The following is a 22,634-nucleotide window of genomic DNA, read 5'->3' as shown; positions in this document are numbered from 1 at the left end:
CATGATTGTGAAGTCCTGTATTATGTTATGTCATGTGTAGAAAAATAAAAGTTAAGGTTTCTATACCAGCTGTAATTACACTGAGTCATTATATAATGCTAACACACTGAATGGAAGCTGTAGTTTGCATCATAGACTTACTGAGAAGTTTTGAATTAGCTCTATTCAGGGTGACCTTTGACATGTCTTTATGAGGAATGTTTCAGAGAAGGAAGTAAGGAGAAAAATGACCTAGCTTTCCAGAAGTCACAGCTCTTTAACCATAAAGTCATACAGGCGAGGCATAAGAATGGTTATTCTGTTCAAAAACAAGGAAAATCATTTGATAATTTCCATGTTTGGCCTACTGGGTCAACCTGCTGCACAGGTTGTGTTTTGTTGTTGCATCACAGGACTACAGCCACAGTGTGGCCCCACCCATCATGGAAACTCCACAGTTGCATACATTACAAATGCAAAACGGCCTGAAACCTGTGGAAGAAAGAGTATTTAAAAAAGTAAAAGTTACAGTACAACAATGTAAAACTATTCTTTTACAAGTCATACATTCAAATTCTATAATATACAGTATGAGCCTCAGTTTAATAATAAAATATTATTATGCTAAATAGCACCTGTCAGTGTTATATTGAACTATTAGATGACTCATTGTATTGTATCATATTTGCTAATTAAATGTATTAAATGTGTATTATATAATATTATTTAAATATTATGTTATATTTCTAGAATGAATCAGAATGTATAGGCTCTTTATGTTTTATGTCAATGTAAAATTGTAATTTGTAAAGTAACTAGCTTCCATCCCTATTTCTACCCTGTTTTTCATCACCCTGTTACACCCAGTATCAACAAGTCTTCATTCAATTCATTCAGTTTTTTTCCATGCCTGTGATTTGGAACATTGTGCATTTATACTTTGCACCTCCTTCCATTTTTTTTAATTTTTTTAATTTTTTGTTGTAATGTATTCTATGGTATTTCAGTATGTATAGTTTGTATCACATCCATGCCGTAAGCCATACCCTGCTTTATCATCTATTTTACTCAAGAAAAAACATTAACATCATGTTGTATCATAGGGGACTAGAAACTTGAGACAATATTCTTAATAATATTACTAAAACATTTACTGAAGTCATAAATGGAGTGAGAAGTAAGAGGTTTTGCCCAAAGACTTCTGTACAAACAGACATCTTTTTACAACCGCTGGAGTCGCCTCCTGCTGGTCATTAAAAAGAATGCAGGCACCTCCACATTGGCTTCACTTTCCAGATCTGTTGTCCACATTTTTTAACAGTCTATGGTCCAGCTTGATGCCAGTGTACTGTTCAGTAGAGCCATCACTCTGGTTAACATACATTAGTGTCTTCACAATCATGCCCCCTCCAGTGGTCACATTAAGAAAACAGCACTACTTTGAACTCATGGATGACACACAGTTTTGACGTCAATTTAGTTGTTAAGGTCAATATGTATGAATCACTATTACTATATTTATTACAAATGCCATTAGTGACATCAGTATTAATAGTCAGTGTATCAGTGTAATGAGTTTTCTGGTCTAGCCTCCTAATGTGTTAGAAAGGGTTCAACCTCAAATTTTTATCTTACAATAGGCACAATTGATCTATTTTATTGATTATAATGAACAGAATAGGCAAATATATTATCAGTCTGTGAGAAGCTGATAATAAACTAACTAACTCCCAAAAAAGCTTGTTTGTATTTTCTTGTATGTGAAAATGAGCATTTTTTTGTTACATGTTGTGGGTCAAAACTGACTACATAAACTTTCCTATGAAAAAAGTATACCTGTATATATTTGCTTATTCCTTGCACAGCTGTTTGATGCATCACAAGCAGCCCAGATTTCAGATTTTGATGGCATATTTTCCAAGCTTACTGGGAATGTACTGTCTAAATGGACAGACACCTCTGAATGGGACCAGCCATTCATTTACCCTGACCTAGAGTCCAGGATTGTAAGCCAGTGGCAAGCCTTTCACCCATTTGCAAGTTTGTCCTTCTCACAATGACCCAATTTTGTCTTACAATTGTCAAATTGAATAAGTCTCGAAAAAAATGCAAGGTTTGAAGTGACATAGTAGCATGGACAATAGCCCAGCCTGTTTCAGCAACTAGAAGTGGCCTCATCATTGGATTTGTGTACCCCAGCAAGTACCAGCAGCCCCATGTAAGCATGGAAATGACATGTGTCAGTCTTCCTCCTGCTGTTCCCAAACACGTCACGGTCCATCAACCATCACGGTCATGTCAATCATGATCTTTTCTATAGGCAGTGGTATAAAAAGCTTGGAAGGCAGATTGTACATCTTTGCCACGTGAAGCTACAGACCTTGTGGGACCTGGGGTACTTCTGATTATATTTTGTGATTGTTCTCTACCCTGTCTTTCATAGGGGATTGAAAACAATGTTATTTTGCCATTTTTGGCAAAATTTTTCCTCTTCATCATCAGAACTCTCTCCATCATCGTCTGGATCACAGTCAGTATTGTCCTCTATTCTAAAACACTTTCTCCTCTATTGCACATTCATCCTGCACTCGCACCTCCTCCTCATGATCAGGTACATGATCAAGAGCTTGAACTTGAACTGAGGACAACTGGCACTACATTGACCCATCTGACACAACTGAGGACCCAACTAATTTGTAATAACCTCATATGATGCAATAAAAGCAACAGAAAAAATACTGTCCGTGTCAGAATGACTAAAACAGAAGGAGTGTTTTGAATTAATGTCTTTTGAAACATTATCATTAAGAGACCATAGTGTACTGTTGGTGATGTTTACCTTTACCATATTTCGAGTAAGTCAGTGAAGGCAGCATGGATGCATCTGTACCATTTGTTGTCAGCGAGCAGCATCACGTCCAATGCTACAAGTGGACAACATTCAACTAGCAGCCTTTTTTAATCGTCTGTATAATAATAAGTGTTTTAAACATGAGGAGACCACCGAGGCTATTTCATTAACGTTGAGCTAACGGCTATTGAACCGCTAGCCACGGTTACTCTCCTGGTGGTGAAATAGATTGGTCGCATATGTAACGTTGGATACTTTTCAAGGTAATGTCAGGACATGTTTAAATTTTTCTCGGCGCCCATTGAATCCTTAACAAAACATTATTTTCAAAGAATATTTCTACTTTAATTTAAATGTGTTCCGAGTATTTAACCATTGGAATCGGTTGTTTTAGGCCTCAAGCTATGCCTCGGTCCACAGTTGTGCTGTGGTGCCGCTAATACAGTGTTTGTATCCAGTGACGCGTAGACGAGGTAGCCGTGAAAGGGGCTACGCCAGAGTTTAGCCTCTTGTATGAAAGGCATAACAACGTTATTCTGTAGTTACGGCAAATTAATTTGTGTGCAGTACCACCTGTAAAAGTTATATCTACTGGATAAACTATGAATATCAGTATTCAGTTTACATTCAGGTTAACACTCTTAATTAAGTCAGCCTGTTGATTAAACTTTGCCTTGCATGGTGGTGTTTGCAGATGGGATTATAGCTGTTTATCTAGCTAGCTGTGCTGTGTTGACCATCAACATAAATGCTTACATTTTCCCAGAAATGAGTCAGGACGAGCATTAACCGAGCATTATGTTACTTAGCGGTAAATGTGCCGTAGCCAGGGGGCTAGATGCGCTGTGGATTTAGGTTACAGCAACTTAGGTGATTGCCAAAACCTCTAAATAAAGCCAAACGTATGTAAAGTGAGTTTGAGAGGGGCGAAACTCTGCTCTTAATATGTGACATTTTGGTGTTTGTTTGTAATCATACCAACGTTTACCAGCCAGGCTGACATGCTAGCAACATCTTGATCCCCTACTTGTTTGAGGCTGGGTTAATTTCAGCTCGCCAAATATTTCCATCCAGCTCTCCTCTCACTTACGCTACACTTCAATGTGTGTCTGTCTCCAGGGCTGGGTTACAGACATGCACCCACCATATCGACAGGACTATGTCTCTATAAGCCTTACTGGACAAGGAAGTGGAGGTTACAATAACAGTAAGCAGTGGAGGAGGCAGTCCTGCTGGAGGGTAAGTGGGTCGCATCAATGATCTGCTCTTAGAAGTATTTCCCCTTCTCTCATATTCACAGTGCTCTGGTTTCCCACCCTGCAAAGACCTGATAAAGGACACAACTATTGTGTCCTACTTCTCCCATAACTAGCCTTAGTTGCTGATGCTTGTCAGTATATCTGTGGAAAAAGACATTGTGGATCTGAAGAATGCGTGAAACCACTTCTCTTCTCTGCCACAATGAAGAGTTGGGTGTAGTGCCGAGGATGAAACATTCAGTTCATACAACAGCTTTCCAGGTGTCATTGTTGGGGCTTTTTCCACATCCATGTTTATGTTTGTCTTTCCTTTGAGTGATCACATTGTTGACATGAGATATCCCATGTTTGAGATATTCCTGTGATCCTGTTAATAAAAACTTTAGAAGAGAGGGAAGCTGCTAATAACAACATTACTTCTTGTTCATATTGATCAACTTTTGTTCAGCAGTTGTTATTTTGTAGACTCACAGCAATGTCAGACTTGTTCTTCATGATGTTCAAATAGCACAAAGCTTTACTTTAAAAAAATAGATAGGTAGCTGCCTTTACAGGGAAAGCTGGTGCACTTGGTGTACTTAACATGAGTGTTAATGTAGGGGTCGACCGATATGGTTTCTTCAGGGCCGATTCTGATACTGATTATTAGCAGTCAATGAGGTCAATAACTGATATTTGGAACTGAGCATCACAGCTCAACAGCACTACACACTACAATGACTCTCTAAAACAGTTTCTTAAAAAGTGAACGTTACAACATTCATGGAAGATGATTTATTGCAGGACTGTTGTATTAAACTGCATTAGTTTTAGCTAGATGTACGTAATATACTGTCCAATGAGTGTATATTTATAATTATCAGTTGTATGTATGTGTAATTCTATGTAATTGTAAGTGCCGGTGGTGCTGGTCTCATATGGGAATGGTCATATATGTCTGCTTATATGCCTGGTAGCCTAAAGATGTTCTTTAATTGAATGTTTTTGTCATTATTTACATTAAAGAATATACATTCTGCAGGAACTGGGTAGTAACTGCCATTACTCTCCATCTCTCTCTGCAGAAATGGAAGCAGCTGTCCAGACTGCAGCGGAGCCTCATTCTCTTCATCCTTCTCCTTCTGTTTATTTGTGGAATTGCTTCCTATCCTACTGTTACTGAACACCTCAGAGGTAAGTCTCTTCATACATTTAACATCTCCCATGGGATCCTATTTCTGGCATGTTGTCGGGGCCTCCTAGGAGCTGGAGTTGCTGAATGCTAATAAAGCAGTTAGTGTTTTATATTTTTTAAATGTGCAGCTAAGACAAGTAAGCATACAGTTGTATGTAGAAGTTTGGGCACTCCTTGGCAAATGACACATTTTGTTGTTGTTCGAAGTGAAAAGACGTAAATACAACCCCTGCGGCAAACATACATAAAAAATTAATATTTCTTCAAATGTATTCATTCATTCATTAGCCATAGCGCATTAATTTAGCATGTACTTGTATTCTCCAACTATAACTAATAATGCAGAAGTTACAGAACCATCATATTCCTTTCATAGAGGTTAATGAGGCAAAAATTGCAGAGGTGCAGCACAGCTTGTGGATCACCTAGAAACCAATCAACTGCCTCATCCACAGCAATTTGGATTTTTAAACTATTCCACAGAAACTGCAAATTGTTATTTTAATGAAAATATAAGGGGTTCCTTGTCTTAGTCTTTTGTTATGTGTATTGAGGCCTTACAGATGAAGAGCAAGACACAGACAGTAACAGCGTCCTGAAGCCCGTCATCCCTCATGTGCTGCCTGAGCCCATCAAACAGGATCATCCGGCGCTGCCAGAACAACTCTCCCAGGTTTTTGTCTCTCTCCTTTTGTTCTCTGAAGGGTAGCACAGGGTTTCTAAACCTTGTGAACCACAAGGTTGTTCCAAACTTCTTCCATTAAAGAATGATGGAGGCCACCATGCTCTTGGGAGCCGTCAATGCAGCAGAAATTTTTTGTAACCTTCCCCAGATCTGAGCCTCGACACAATCCTGTCTCTGAGCTCTGCAGGCAGTTCCTCAGACCTCATGGCTTGGTTTTTGCTTTGATCTGCATTGTCAGCTTTGAGGCCTTATATAAGATCATGTCTGATCAATTGAATTTACCACAGGTGGACTCCAGTCAAGGTGTAAAAAAACATCTCAAAGATGATCAAGAGAAATGGGAGGCACCTGAGCTAAATTCCAAGTGTCATGCAGTTATTACAAGTGTCAATGTGATATTTAAATTTTTCCTTTTTGATAAATTTGCAAAAATGTGTAAAATTCAGTTTCTTTTTCATTATTTGGGTATTGAGTGTAGATAGATAAAGGGATTTTTATTTTATTTTAGCATAAGACGTAACAAAATGTGAAAAAATTTAAAGTTTCTGAATGATCTGTATGTCTTAAAACATGTTGGTGTAGGGGGCTTTGAGAGAAGTGTGCATTATGACATCTAATATGTTTAAAACAGGGGGTGATAATAGATAATACTGTCACTCAGGTGTATCTGGATGAGGTCAAGGGGTCAAGGAAAGAAAGAAAGGCATAACATGACTCGAGAGTTTGTTTGAATATCAAGTCACCTCTAAGTACATTATAGCGCTTTTATCTTATAAAGGTTTAATATGGGAGGTTTTATAAATTATCTTTCATTTTTTCAAGCTCGGTTTAATGTGGTTAGGTTATAAGTTACTTTATTGGTTGCTCAGAAAAAGGCTCAGTTTAATATTCCTGGTGCACTGATTTAGCAGCTGTTGATTTATAACCAGTCAGAATGTTTCATACCTGTGCTGTAATTTAGGGTTTTCCCTGTCCCAGACTGTGTGAGATTAAGTGAATGTCATCCTGTCATGACTTAACAGTGAAATGAGTCTGTCATAGTAAAGATTGCACCCATAACGTGAACATATTATATGGATCAACCTGCTTTCCTTTCTTAATAACTTGCTCACTTGAATTCACGATTTAAATGGTAAAATACGTTTCTTGTTTATGTCATAGAGGAAATTATCCAATAGGAGAGGACCGCCCGTCCTTCAGAACCGTCTTCAGAGGAAAGGAAACACTTCAGATACAGTGGCAGAGGACAAGCCAGCTGGTGACCAGAAAGAAGGGGAGGAGGAGGGAGTCATCAGGTGAGACTTCAAGTTTCACAATCAAAATTAGTTTTATCTAGGTTCATTTCTAAATCCACTGGTGACTTCCAGCTGGCCTGGAGTGGTAATTGACACTGAGCAGGCCACAGAGGGCACCAAGGAAAAGGAGGATTCACCTGCCAACCCAGAGGCCAAATCATCAAAAGAGTCAGGTATCTACTGCTTTACCACTTTCTGTGTTAATAATGAATTAGCATTTGTAATTGTATCACTTTTAACAAAATGCATCACAATTTCTCAGAGGTGTTTGAGCCTGACCATAAAATCGAATACCCACTGTGGACTACAGCATTTTCATCTTCTGTTTCTGAATCACTCTATAGACTGTGATGGGATACTAACCTGTCGTCTTGTGTGTATTGTGTGTTCAAGAAGTCAGCAGGCTGGAGGCAGTGCGGGAAGCTTTCAGACATGCATGGAAGGGTTATAAAGATTTTGCTTGGGGCCATGATGAGCTCAGGCCCATCTCCAAATCCTACAGCGAGTGGTTTGGCCTGGGTTTGACGCTTATTGATGCCTTGGACACCATGTGGATCCTAGGGCTTAAAGAGGGTAGGCTGTGTCTTTGATCACTAAAAATCTCATCTCCTGGATGCTTGAAAGGCTGCTCTGAAAAACTGGGATCTTGCAGATAAATCATCTTGTGTTAATTATTAAAATTTTGTAATGTGTTGCAGAATTTGAAGAAGCAAAGGCATGGGTGGCCACAGAGCTCACATTCAACAAGAATGTAGATGTCAACCTGTTTGAGAGCACCATCCGCATCCTGGGGGGCCTGCTGAGTACCTACCATCTGACTGGAGACTCCATGTTCCTAGACAAAGCTGTGAGTCAACAAATGCTCTCATTTCAAAACCGTTATGGCTGCTTAAAGAACAAATGATACAAATACATATTCAACACACTGAAGAAAGCCGATGGCAGCACATTCTCTATGCAATTAAACTGCCAATAATTGTGCAGACAGAGCTGCACTTTTTCAAAATACTTGAGCCTTTGTTTCAAGCATCCCTGTCATGTCAGACTCCTCACCACCAGCCAGTCGATGTCAGTCAGACTAACAAATAGAAACAAAAAGTCAACTTTCAAATCAAAGCCATGAAACAAAAAGGGCTGATACTCTAACTTATCTTTAAACTCTACACAGACATGAACATGTAAGCATCTGACGTGCTTCCAGTAGTTTCTGAAACTCCTGACTGATCAAATAAATAACCCTAACTCTAACCATATTTTATAAAAGATCCATTCATTTTTAAGACATTATTGCATTCACAAAAGTCTGTGTCGTTGCCAGGCACCTGCATTACTTACACCTAAACTGTGGTATTTATTCTCTTAAACCCTGTTTAAGCCTCCTGTCCCAGCTTCCACAAACTGTTGTTTTTGACTTTGCTAAAGTGGATGAAGTGTTGGAGGAGAAATTTTCCATTGGCCTTTAAATAATTTTTTTTAGTGTAGGAATTACTTATGGCTGCAACTTACTTTTATTTTCATTATCAAGTAATCTGTAATCTAATTATTTTCTTAATGAACATGATGTCCTCAGATGGCTTGTTTTGTTTTTAGTCAGATTACTATCATCTAAGACAAAGTAACAGAAAATCTTCACATTTGATGAAGTGGAATATGGAGCATATTATGGGTGTGATTTAACACTCAAACTTTGATATAGAGACAGACAGACAGGTCATGTCACCAGTATCGCAGATATCAGAGTACTGTCTCATGTAAACTGTGCAGGAAAACCGTCCCGACCAAGAGCGGAAATACAACAAATGTATTCTATCACCTTAGCCCAGGGGTCAGCAACCTGCCCCTCTGAAGTGGCTCCCTGTAGCTTTGACAAAACAATAATATGGAAATAAATAATGTGGTTTGGTATTTTAATTAATTATTTATTTTGTTGCAAAGTGGACAATCACTGAAAGGGAACACCTCTTATCTTGGAGTTTGAAATGATGCTGTGACACTGAAATAAAAAACGTTTTAATATTTGGTCAACTAAAATATGCGTCACATCCTACTACGTCTATGGCCCGGCCTCTTTGGCTAGTCCCTAGGTAAGCTAACCATGGATAAATCCTGAAAAGGAAAAGTCTCAGAGGAATATAGAGAGTTTAATTCTGCGTGGACAGATGCAACGATGCAGGCTTGCCTGTATATTTAATATGCAACAAGAAATTATCAAACAACTAAAAATGAAAGACTTTTCCAGAACACAAAGCACACAGCATTTGTCGAAAAGTACCAAGCTGGAGATGGTGAAAAAGAGCGTTTTCAGAACTGTTGCTGAAAGCTGAGCAGAACAAATATACTATCAAATCTCCAAACTCAACTACTGCTGCTAGTTTTGTAGCAGGAGATAGTGAGGCATGGAAAGCTGTTCATGGATGGAGAATACATGAAAGAGTTGTTCATTAAGATTAAAAAGAGCATCTATTGTCATACTTCAAAAACAAACAAATCATAAATGCAACATAAATTATTTCTTTATAACAATTACTTTATATTACTATATATGAGACTTTATCAGGTGTGTTATCTTCATTTTACGAGTCAAATATGTTTTGTGGCTCCAGAAGAATTTTATTTGGTGGGAGAGGGAGCACAAACGGCTCTTTTGAAAGTAAAGTTTGCGGACCCCTGCCTTAGCCCTGCCCCGTCCCTGCACCCTTTGGATTAGACAACATACATCAGTCACGACCAACATCTGCTGCATTTCATTACTTTGACACTTACCTAGAATTATGAAAGCTAACTTTGTTAGTAACAACTTAGCACAGCGCAGCTGAGAGCCTGGTGCAGTCAGGTTGCTGGTATAGATGGGCGTGTGTCCAGCCCTGGCTCCTCCCCAGTTCCACCCTCTCGTTCAAATATGGTTTGTTTAAAAAAACCAAGATGGCAGCAAAACACTAGTTCACAAACCAATGGGTTGTAAATTCCTTTAAAACCAAAGATGGACAGCGAACAACCACCCCCCCCAGCCCCCACCTCCAGCTGTCAACCTAGGGGAAACACTGCACACCGGAAAGCTGCGCACCACCCATATTTTTTTACAAATGTAATTAAAGTCAGTCATCGTGGGCAGTGTCACTTCTGCTTTTCAGAGCCTTTCAGCTGCAGATGTCAGCACGTAATCTCTGTTCTTCCTCCACAGAAAGAGATCGGCTCCAGGCTGATGCCAGCCTTCAACACCCCGTCCAAGATCCCCTACTCTGATGTGAACATCGGGAAAGGTACAGCCCACCCCCCTCGCTGGACCTCGGACAGCACCGTGGCTGAGGTCACAAGCATCCAGCTGGAGTTCAGAGAGCTCAGCCGCCTCACCCAGGACCCACAGTATGAGGTGACCGACTGACCAACACATACAACCATGTGGATCCAGGGTCTGACCTGCAGGTTTTGAGGCACTTAGGCTCAGCTTTCCATCTGTACTGTTGCTGACACAGCTGGATGTCAGTTTGTTTTTCTATCTTAAAATTGTGGCACTTAAAAGCAACACTGAGAGATACCACTTTGAGCTGTAGGTGCTGTTTTAAATCTGCTATGCAGTATGAACTTAGCAGTTCCCAAAGATCGTTCAAATCACTCATAATGGTTGAGTGCTGGTATCAGTCCTGCATTAAGCAGAACACTAAACTGAGGCTGATGAATTACAGCTGAAGGTGACAAAGTCCCAATAAGTTGTGATATTTCAGTTTTTTCTTTTTAATCAATTTGCAACAGATCCTGAAATTCTGTTTTCATCATCGGGTATTGGGTGTAGATTGATGAGGAAAAAAATGAATTTAAATGATTTTAGCATAAAGCTGCTATGTAAAATGGGAAGGAAGTGAAGACTTTCTGAGCAGTGCTGTCTTTCCCATGGCCCCCACCCTTGGCCCCCACCCTCAGCTTCCTCTTCTTCTGTGGTAAGGAAGGACCTGTGTGCCATTAGTATTACTGCCTCACAGGTCTGCTAGCATGGCAAGCCCTCCACAGAATTAGAAAGCTTCTTGTGTAGACTTGGTGGATTAGATTTTTCTAGTTTCATCTTTTATGCATTGATACTTTTTGGGTGTGATATCAGCTACTGCTTTCATTGCCTTGCAGCAGCCATGGTCACCTCTCCCATCGGACTGTGGCTAGCTGTCAACCTCAGGCTAATAATTTTGTGGGTCACAAGAGATGGGTCACATTCAAGAAGTCTTGTTAACATGGTACGTGCCTTAGTCCAAAGAGCTGCATGAATCCCCCAGAGCAAAGCAACTTTTGAGAAGACACAGGAAAAAATCACACTGATTCTGTGCGCAAGGGATTCTCAGGCAATGCATTTCACATTCTAGACACCCAGTCATCTGTAGTAAACTGAAACAGTCAAAACCCTGTCACCTTCCAACTTTAATCTGGTTGCAGCAGCACCACCCAGCCATGTTGAGTCTCATGAAACCTACAGCCCAGTTCTGGTGTGACTACTGCAGCAGAATGGCTGAATGAGCTGCAGCTGTTCTGAAAAACATCCACATCCTTTGCAATAAATTCTGGTAATATTTAAAAACTGCAAGTCGGAGGAAATTATGATTGTTAAAATGAATCAATCATAGTCATTACATAATCATATGTTCTTGTCACTGAAAAACACAGTTAAATGGTCTTCAATAGTTTTTAGTGTACAAAGTTCTGTTGGAAGTGGAAGTGGATGGTGAGGACTCCTGTTGTTGCAGACTATGGGTTTCTATCATTTTTTCATGTTCTCAGTGTTTCCTGAAGTGCACACAGATTCCCCAGCTGCTTCTTTTCACACTCTAGTTAGAGGCTTCAGCACAAGGGCCTAATATGCACAGGGTTTCACCCTCAACCCACCAGATCACACACCCATCGATACAACACAGACATGCAGTAACTAACTAGTGTCCCACCCACCAACATTAACAGTTGTTTTTGTTCGAGTGTGCGGCTCACCTGGAGGTACCACTGGCAGCCATTCCTAGCTTAGCTTGACCCTTCTCCAGAAATATTGCCTGTCTGTAAGATTTAGCAAAAATCTACAATGACAGGACACAGAGAGTGTATCAGATATATTTGCTAGAGTGTAGTGAATACTGTATGCACAATGTAATAGTGCAGCGTAAAATTGATCTTCATTCCTCTCTATAAGTAGTTGTGCCAATAGTTACTCCTCTAATGTAGAAGAGTCCAGATGTTTTTTGTACCCAGAAAAAAGTTTTTACCTTTTTGAAAACAAACATATGCACTAAGATGGCAACATATTGCTTCTCTCCAGCTCCTTTATGTAAGACTTTTTTTTTTTTTTGCTGGTTTGTGAGATTTAGTGGAATTGCTAGTGGTATTAGCTTTGGTTGACCACTGAATCATGTCAGGTCTTCGTTCTTACAGTGGTCACAGCTATTAAAATATTTCAGGAATAGATTTTTCAGTGGAAGCGATTAAAGAGATTTTTGAGTCTGTATTGTAGAAAGATAATTTGTTAAATGTGGGGGTTTGACATTTAGAATTCATTTTCTTGTCATTTAGGATTTTTTACTGTCAAGATGCTCAATAAAATACCCACAGCTTTTACTCATTTGACCTCTCACCTTGATTTTCCAGGCTGCTGTGGCTGAGGTTATGAATCAGGTCCACAAGCTAGACGGCAAGCTGGACGGTCTTGTGCCCATGTTCATCAACACAAACAACGGACAGTTCACCCATCAAGGCATCTACACACTGGGAGCCAGAGCCGACAGTTACTATGAATACCTGCTGAAGCAGTGGATCCAGGGAGGCAAGAAGGAGAACCAGTGAGTCAGACCACACATGCCCAGTATTTTATTATTATTTGGAAGTCTTCAGACCCCTCACTGTTTTTACATTTTGTTATTTTACAGCCTTACGCAAAAATAAAAGAATAATCATTTTTTACCTCATCAGTCTACACTAGGGTTGTCACGATACCAGAATTTCAGTAGTCGATACCAATACCTGTGATTTTCCACGATTCTCGATACTAATTCGATACCACAATTTAAAAAAAAAAAAAAAACAGAACCCATGTACTTTTAAATTCACTAATTTATTGAAAACTGCTTTAAACTGTCAAGTATTTAATACCACTATAAAAACAAGCATACTGTGCTTTATGGTAATAAATAACAACAATATTCTGTCTACATCAAGTGTCAGCCCACCGTGACGTCACTCACTGGTTTGTGAACAGGCATTTTGAAGCCTCAAGTTTGTAATTTGGCTGTCACCATCTTGGCTTTTTGAAACCAGAAGAAACCTGTCAATCACACGGTAGCCCCGCCCTAATGCATCCCCTGTTTTATGGTCTATTTTCCTCTAAATGGGACAATAATTAAAAAAAATTAACATCATGTCGTATTGAAGAAGAGACATAGTAGAGACATTTTCACATAGACTTCAATACAATAGACTTCTTTTTACAACCAGTGGAGTCACCATCTATGTCCATTTTTATATACAGTCTGTGTATATAGAAGGTCTATAGAAGGTCTCACAACTGACAATGCATATCATAGTAGAAACCATGAGGGGGGGAGGAACTGCCTGCAGCGCTCAGAGACAGGGTTGTGTCGAGGCTCAGATCTGGGGAAGGATACCAAAACATTTCTGCTCCACTGAAGGCTTCCAAGAGCACAGTGGCCTCCATCATTCTTAAATGGAGGAACAGCCAGGACTCTTTCAAGAGCTGGCCACCCGCCCAAACTGCCATGAGGAGAAGGGTCTAGATAAGACTGGTGACCAAGAGCCTGATGGTCACTTTGGCTGAGGGACCATTCAGTGACCCCTCATGAACTGTGGATGGAGTCATTGTCATCCTTCATTGACATTCTCAGTCTCCTGAGGAGGAGTTTTCCTCACATATCTGTGAGCTGTCAGCCATAATTTCCAGCCCTATTTAATGATGTGGTGAATTTAGAAGGTTGTGGCAAAGGGTGCATGGAACATATTTGAAAATGCACTCAGCACTCAGCTGTCATAAGAGAGCGTAGGAATGAGAATAATATTGTAATATTTGAATATTAAGGTCATAGTTGATATTTGTGATATTTACATATTTGTCACAAAATTATGTGAATCATATGCTATGGCCTTCACAGTCACAAGATCTCGACCCAGTTGAACACCTATGGGAGATTTTGGAGTGAAGAACAGTGATCATCCTCCAGTAGAGTTCAGAGACTTTGAGAATCAATGACAAGAGGCATTGAAGCTGTTCTGGATGCCCAGCACCTTACTTCCTTACTGCTACCTGAATACACAGATCCACTATGTGAATGGATCTGTGTATTCAGGTTATTAGAAATTCACCAGTGAGGGGCGGCTCTTAGCAGCCAAGTGCCGGTTCGACTCCCAACTGGCCCGACTCTTTCCTGCGTGTCATTCCCCCTCTCTCTGCCCCTTTCCTGTCTTTACTCTCTACAATCCTGTCAATAAAGGCAAAAAATGTCCAAAAAAATATATAAAATAAAATAAAAATAATTCGCCAGTGTCCAGCACAAACAAATCAGTATCAGATAAGAGAAAGAAAAGCAGTTAATCGTTGTATTTAGAAGCTGGGACCAAATGATGAGATATTAGCAACTAAAATTGTTGTCAACCCTTTATTACAATATTATGTTACTTGACTTGTCAGCTAAATGTTTGAGCTCACAGTGCATCCCTATCAGATATTCATTTACTCTGTGTGTGTGTGTGTGTGTGTGTGTGTGTGTGTGTGTGTGTGTGTGTGTGTGTGTGTGTATGTGTGTGTGTGTTCTAAGGCTCTTGGAGGACTACCTGCAGGCAATAGAGGGTGTAAAGAAGAACCTGTTGCAGACGTCTTCTCCTAATGGCCTAACCTTTGTTGGAGAGGTCTCACACGGACAGTTCAGCCCTAAAATGGTCAGTAATATAAAAAACCATCCTCAGGTTTCTCCTGCTGGACGTTGTTTGAGTCTGTTGCAGTTTGTCAGCTAGTGTTGACAGTCAGCAGATAAATTCAGTGTGGAGTTGAAGGATTAGAATATATAATAATAAGCTTTATTTCTATAGCACCTTTCACAACACAGTTACAAATCTCTTACAAGACAAAATCAAATTGCGGATGAACAATAAAAAATAAATGATAAATACATTTTCAAACAATATAAAGGTTTTACAACATTGGGGAGGAGATGTAAGAGAAAACATGCAACAATGAGGTTCAGTAAAAATGAGACAGAATATTCTAAAATGATTAAATTAATTGATAAAATAAGAAACAGGAGAATTATTTAATATAATAATAGATTAAAGAAGTAAGAAGTAGATTCAGACTCAAAGCCCTGAGGAAGCTATAAAAATAGGTCTGCAGTCAAATCTCCTCAGGGAGGTTGTTCCAAAGAGTGGGGGCCAGAGAAGGCTCGGTCACCCTCGGTTTTCAGCTGAGATTGTGGAATGACTAACAGAGCTTTGGCTGAGGACCTCAGTTTGCAGCATGGCACATATGGTTTCAGTAAATCTGAGATGTATTTCAGTGCAAAGTCCATTTCAAGTCCAAAGTGAGCCTTAAAATTACTCAATAAAATCTCAAAATCAATTCTACAATTTACCAGAAGCCAATGAAGAGACACTACAATCAGAGTAATGTGCTGTCTTCTTTCGGTTTTGTTGAGAAGTCTGGTTGCTGCATTTTGGACAAGCTATAATTTATGTAGACTCTGTTGGCTCAGACACGTACAGAGAGAGTTACAGTCGTCCAAATGAGAGGAAATAAAAGCATGTATGACAGTCTCTATATTCCTACTGGATTAAATAGGACTGATTTTTTGGAGTCTCCTGAGCTGCAAGAAACAGGACTGGACATGTGTCAATATGCTTGTTCAGGCCGAGTTGGTAATGAAAGATGACACCAAGATTTTTACAGCTAACTTCTATGTTGTAGTAGAGAGCCTGGTGCTTTGAGGAGTAAGCACCTCAAAAAAATGTCTTCACAAAACTGACTGCAACAGCGACTAAAAGAAAAAACTAGTGTGGTGTTGATGATGGAAGAGGAAGGAAGGAAGGAAGGAAGGCTGGGGTTACCTGAAACATATGACTCTTTAGCCTAAAAAGCCTATAAACGGTGTAAAAACCATCAAGTCACCATCAATACATTTACAAATCAAAAGAACCACGTCATGACAACATGAGCAAAGATAACACCAATACCACCTAACGTGATCAGTATCAAAGCAAACACACAAACACACATACACACACACACACACACAAGCTCGTACCACATACAAACACTGTACCCAGATTGATATAATTGAAGCTAAAAAATGTGACAGAGCACATTTAACAGTTGTAGTGAAATTATCAGTAGGTGTCAGGTGGTGTAAACTTGTTAAACTCAGTGGGCCTTGATGGGCACGTGATATTTGAAACAAAAACATCTGAAAACATGTTTTAAATAAAGTTACAGCAGCAAAGTCTGGAATTTGTTTGTAATTTGGTTTAAGTTATTACTCAGTTTAGTTCGTCATCCCACAAATGCTGATCAGCCAGGAAGCTACAGAGATGAAGATGATGCAGTTGAACTCATCGTTCATTCATTCGAGGCTGTCTGTTCACTCAGGACCATCTAGTGTGTTTCCTGCCGGGCACTCTGGCCCTCGGTGCTCACAGCGGCCTGGCTGCTGATCACATGGATCTGGCCAAACAGCTAATGGAGACCTGCTACCAGATGTATGTCCAGATGGAGACAGGCCTCAGTCCAGAGATCGTCCACTTCAACATGCATCAGGGCAGCACACGAGACATCGATGTGAAGGTATGTAGAAGGTGGAGTTGTAGGAATGGGTACACATGCTGTCTGCTCGAACTTTTGCAGTATTGTGCTTTTTAAAAATGTAGAATGTTGTACCTACAAACTTATTTTATGTAATTCTTGAGAAGGGTGTCATCTGAATGCCTGCAGAAAAAAGTAAATGTGAGCCAAACTTTGACTGATGGTAGACGTCTTTGTATGAGGATATGAAGAGAAAATACAGAAAAAATATTTTACACAGTAAAATGCAAAAATGTGACAATAAACAATCCTGCAAAGGTTTAGGGAGATAAAGCTGATATTAAAACTGTTTGTTGTCTGTATCTCCTTTGTATTCTGTGTGACAGCTTGCGGACAGACACAACCTTCTGCGACCAGAGACGGTAGAGAGTCTCTTCTACATGTACAGGTTTACCAAGGACCACAAGTACCAGGACTGGGGTTGGGAGATTCTCCAAAACTTTAACAAGTACACCAAGGTTGGTAAAATGACGGTTGTCTTTGCTGGTCTGTCTGAACTGAGGATCAGTGTCTTAGGTGGACTTCTGTAGGACAAAGTCATATTAAATACAGATGTGGTCTCAGGTCCCCAACATGAAAAGGTTCAGTAACATCTGTGACAGCTACCGTCGGCATATACAGTACACCATGTGGAAAATTAATTTTTTAGTAAATGCCAGTAACTGCTGGGGCCTCATATCATCTTCAGATAAACCTTTGAATACCATTTGCACAGAACAAGGACTGTTATTGTAGGCAGACTTTTATCTTTGTTTTTTTTTTGTTTTTTTGGTTTGTTTTTTTAAATCAGTTTTTTCCTAAGTTGATGGATGTTTGACTCTTGAATGAGACCTTTCATCCAGTGTGTAACCTGCTCACAATGAAAAACTTTTCATTATTACTCACTGGGATTTTATCAGGTGATCTATATTGTTTTGTTGTTAAAGTTTAAAAGTTCAGTCACCTGGTTTGTTTTCTTTGTGATCAGTGAAGGCATGTTCAGTGTAGCTGTCATCTTCTTGCTCAGTTGAATGTTTGGAAATGGAAAAATCTACAGAGCCATTTCCAAGCTACGTTTGAATGTGAGTACTAAGCATAGGAGTCATAAACTCTATCTGGAACCAGGGTTGGAAATTTCTCAGATGATGACAGAGAGCAGCGCGTACAAATGCATCTTATTACAACCTGAACCCAACACATTCAGACAGAGTATTTGGTTTTGTGGTGTGTTCAAGACATTTTGTTGTGTAAAGCACAAGCTTCAATGCTGATTATTGTCTCCTGTAGTTGACAGTATAAGACATTTCTGCATGTTCATGTGTTACAAGTGCATGTGCAGCATCCAGTGGGAAGAGGAAAAGACACAGTTTGTCTCTGATCTATTACAAATCATTAGCTTGACTCTAATGGATAGAGTCAAATAAATACCATATTCACACAAACCGGCACTGCAAACACTCATACTTCTACTGCACTGCTTCAAAACAACCATTCAGAACAACTGTTTTTGAATGGCTCTTTTCCAGTGTGCTGTTATTCAAGCAGCCAATCACAGACATAATAAGCCTTCTTAAAAAATGGTTTACATTACTGGGCAGTTAAAAAGTTTGAGAACTATTTCTTCGCAAAGTGTGGAAGAGTGTGGAATTTATTTAAAGGCAGTTTATTCCAATCACTTAAACTGTGGCTGTGTGCATGTTTATTGTTAGTGTTGGTAAATACCCTGTTTCAACCCAAGTGGTAGTTTATGTTGCAAAATACAGGGAATTGATTGTGTGACTGTGGACCAATGCCTATGTGTTTCAGGTTTCCTCTGGGGGCTACACCTCCATCAATAACGTGCGTGACCCAGAATATCCGAGCCCCCGGGACAAGATGGAGAGCTTCTTCCTGGGAGAGACCCTGAAATATTTGTACCTGCTCTTCTCAGATGACACCAACCTGATCAGCCTAGACCAGTATGTCTTCAACACTGAAGCTCATCCTCTCCCTGTATGGCCTTCCACTGCATGACACACGCACACACACACACACACACACACACACACACACACACACACACACACACACACACACACATACACACATACACGCACACACACAGAAATTCAAATGGCACATATAAACACAACATCATCAACATCTCAGGGTTGGTCTGACACCAAGATGATCAATTCGTCTCAGTGAGTGAACTCTGCCAAAACAACACAGATGGAAAAAGCCTCCTCTTTAGTGGCTGAAACAATTGTTTGCTGCAAGTTAACAGCCATGAAAAAATAACAAGAGCCTCGTTTGTTTATTAATTTGACGTTTGACATTTGACGTGTGGATTTCTGGTAGTGACAGAGTTCATGCTGGAGAAGCAGAGGACAGTTTGAGTCCTTTGTAACAGCCAGGTAGCATCAGTACTGAAGACGAACCTGACTGTGACTTGAACTGAAGCTGCCTTCATCACATGTTGAGGGAGAGAGGAGGTCTGTGGGCTGGACTGAAACGTGTGTTTGAAGGCTGAGGCTAATGTTTTCAGTTTAAATCTCCTCATAGCTCATATTTTGCTAATTATTGTTTAAAAATGACCACACCAGAAAAAAGTCCCTCAAAAACCTTAACCCCTGCATTGTGATTCTTATAACAGAGGAAAGGTTTCTGAAACAGAATGTAATCCACTGTGACACAAAGCCAGTATCTGGTGGTCCGACCCCGCTGCTGGGGGTGACAGGAGGCTGGTTGCCTTTGTAGCATCATGTTCCCTGAAAGCAGCCACAAGCTGTCTGAACTGAAACCAACCACTGCCTGCTGCCTGGAACCTGACCGCCCTGCTCACATGTTGGTATATTGGTGTGACTCTTATGGAAGTGTAAAGCATTCACTTTTTTTTTCCTCAAGTGAATGCAGTACACCTCCGTGGACTCTTGCAGGGAAACGAGGAAAAAACTAATTCCTCATCACACTGTATATAGTCATGAGATGCTGAAGCTTCCTGACGGGGCCTGAGCATTTATGTGTTCGCTGTGCTATGCTGTATTCATGTCACAGACGACGTGGGGGGATTTTAGAGCATGAAAATACTGTTCAGTCCCCTCAGGTCAAGGAGAAATCACTGTTTGGAAAGTGGATGTCACTGACCAGTCATGTTTAACAGAGAGGTTTAACAGATGAAACATTTATTATAGGGTTGGAGCATTAATTTGTCCGCTTGTCAAGATTTTCTCAACATACTATTTGTCAGTGCAGGAAGCAGAATTTAGATCCTTTGAGTAAATGTCCTGAAGCATTATGAGCTAAATGTATTGAGGGTTAAAGTGCATATGGCTCCATTCAAAGGCCTATATATGGACCAAATGGATTTTTTGCATTCTAGCAACCCAGAAGTTGTCCTAACGACCTGTGTAAAAAACTATACAGCAATGTGTTTGTAAATTATTTAAGCCATTAATTACAACATATGAGCCCTTTAAAATACACCCAATAAGAAACACTTGAGGCTCCGGTGCATAACCAGAGCATTTTAATCTAAATCTGACGGCTTGTTCAGCTCATATCGATGCTGACTGACCATTGGCTTTACAGGTGAGATTTATGAAGCTCCAGTAGTAGGCTACAATCCGTTACCTGTCTTTGGCCTGGCTGTGTGTCACTTAGAAAACAGTCAGCCAATCAGAGAGAGGCTCTGACCGTATCTTCTGTAAAATGTGGGACCTTTAATGTTGCAGCTTGTGGAGCTGGCGCTAATCTCAAATACGAGTAATTTAATTTTTAAAGCAGCTACACGCTGATCATACTGTACGTTTTGCCTTCAAAATCTTCATGTGAATAAAGGAGTGAATAAAGTCAAGTAGTGGCAAGTACTCAAGTACCTCCAAACTGTATAGTGAATCAAGTTCTAAAACCTTCTACCACTACTATCAGCAGTGAAGTAGCTGTCATTTACTTCTGGTTGGATTAGATCATTATGGGTAATGTTACAAATTCATAATCAGAACTACTTTTTTTTTGTATCAATATAATGAAGCACCTTAACTTGTTAATAATCTGTTGCTGGATCAGCCAAAAACACGACGATTCTTTTTGGTTACTTTATTAATAATCTGTTTCTTAATTGCTTTTCCAGAAAATGTCCTATTATCACAATAAATGTCAAAATCTCAATTTAAAATGACAAACACACTGGGTACACAACACCCACTCATACATTATTTCTGCTTCACAACTGCCTGTCTTGTTATACAGCTTTCATTCAGAGCTTGAAAATGTGTAAATAAATCTTTATCTAGTAATTGGCATGAAGCCCTGCAGGCTGCTCAGAGGCTGGAAGCAGTTTCTCAGTTTTACACTTGTTGTTAGGCGTGATTGCAGCACGGTGGCAAGCAGCCATCTGCTTTTCAGGAAACGACTGGTTATCCATGGTGTGAACATGGTGATAAACTCAGATCTCTGATATCATCAACAAGGAAATGTCAGGTGTGGGGGATGTTATGCTGCTGATAAATTATACCAGTCCTACTCAAAACTCAAGTCAGGCACGTAAGGCTAGCTCCACAACAAACCTAATGTTTTTCCCAGCTGTTTTTCCCATATGACATGAATGCAGCACCAGTCTCTACAGGGGACACAGATGAACTTGCTTTTATCCCAGTTGTTGCCAAGCAGCAGATTTTATAAACTGTGAAGCTTTTGTTTTATGAGGATATCAATGGGTTCAGAGCATCAGTGATTTAATTTGTTTTGATGGGGGTGAAGGGTGGGTGGCGGGTGTGGGGGCACACTGAATGTTCCATTTTATTCCTCTTTTATCATCTTCCTTGTTAAGGTTTTGTGTTTGTTTCTCTTTGAGCTGAGAGAAATTAAGTGTTAGATCTTACATGTAAATCTGGTATAATATATTGATTTCTAGTGTATATCTTAAGTTATATTTGCAGCGATCCCAACAGCTTGGATTGTGCATTTTGTTTAGTTCTTGTATCCGTTAAAGAGCAGCTCGCAGTCATTCCTATAAACACTGTTAGTTTACATCATAGCTCTACTTGTAGCCGTTTCTGTCAAAAACGTTATGAATTTGAATTGAGACCAAACTCATTTAGTATATTCTGTGTTTTTCCTCACATGTGCCTTTAATGTTGCTTCAGACAACATTCAAAACGTTAACGTCCATTCCTCTCCGTTCATCTTAACTGCAGGTGTGAGTATTTTTACAGTAGGACAGTGAAATGAGGATTGAATTTTTCCAGCAGTTCCTCAAAGCAGTCGTTAGATTTCCATAAACCCTGCCTGCAGGGGCTCTGCGTGATCCCTGCGTAGATGTGTTTCAGCATAATTCCTGAGCCAAAGATGCTGAAAATATGATCAACCCTGGTGTTTGATTTTTGTTTTTACCGATGAAAAGCCATTTCTCCAAAACCACATCTTTTCAGGAAAAACTAACAAAGGAGATATTTTCAGCGCTTTTGATACCAGTGTCACTGGTGTGGGTGACTGATGCTAATATTTTTAGATTTAGGGTCATTGATGTCTGATTTCTGTATTAGGTGCAGCCACCCAACAGACTGCTTTTTGACACAGATGCCTACAGCTGTGAGGTTTTACTGTTTA

General features: G+C 39.8%; 1 protein-coding gene across 2 annotated transcripts; it reads left to right on the top strand.

Annotated features, from left to right (window-relative positions):
- Positions 1-2,836: 2,836 nt before the first annotated feature.
- On the top strand, positions 2,837-21,099 carry man1b1b (mannosidase, alpha, class 1B, member 1b). Of its 2 annotated transcripts, none has more exons than XM_071481838.1 (14): positions 2,837-3,093; positions 3,950-4,069; positions 5,154-5,262; positions 5,818-5,936; positions 7,110-7,243; positions 7,316-7,416; positions 7,637-7,816; positions 7,942-8,090; positions 10,425-10,613; positions 12,857-13,047; positions 15,034-15,154; positions 16,854-17,048; positions 17,393-17,524; positions 18,852-21,099. In XM_071481838.1, exons 2-14 carry the CDS (start codon positions 3,965-3,967, stop codon positions 19,056-19,058), a joined length of 1,932 nt encoding a protein of 643 aa, XP_071337939.1. In that variant the 5' UTR covers positions 2,837-3,093; positions 3,950-3,964; the 3' UTR covers positions 19,059-21,099. The 2 variants fall into 2 exon arrangements, with proteins under 2 accessions (XP_071337939.1, XP_071337940.1); XM_071481839.1 differs by having other exon boundaries at positions 2,954-3,093; positions 7,640-7,816.
- The last annotated feature ends 1,535 nt before the right edge of the window (positions 21,100-22,634 follow it).

This window comes from Trachinotus anak, unplaced genomic scaffold, assembly GCF_046630095.1.
Source record: "Trachinotus anak isolate AG129_WGS33_773 ecotype Australia unplaced genomic scaffold, CSIRO_AGI_Tana_v1 ptg000008l, whole genome shotgun sequence".
Lineage (NCBI taxonomy): Eukaryota > Metazoa > Chordata > Actinopteri > Carangiformes > Carangidae > Trachinotus > Trachinotus anak.
Note: the sequence above shows the minus strand (reverse complement) of the source record. Positions and strands in the feature narration are given on the sequence as shown.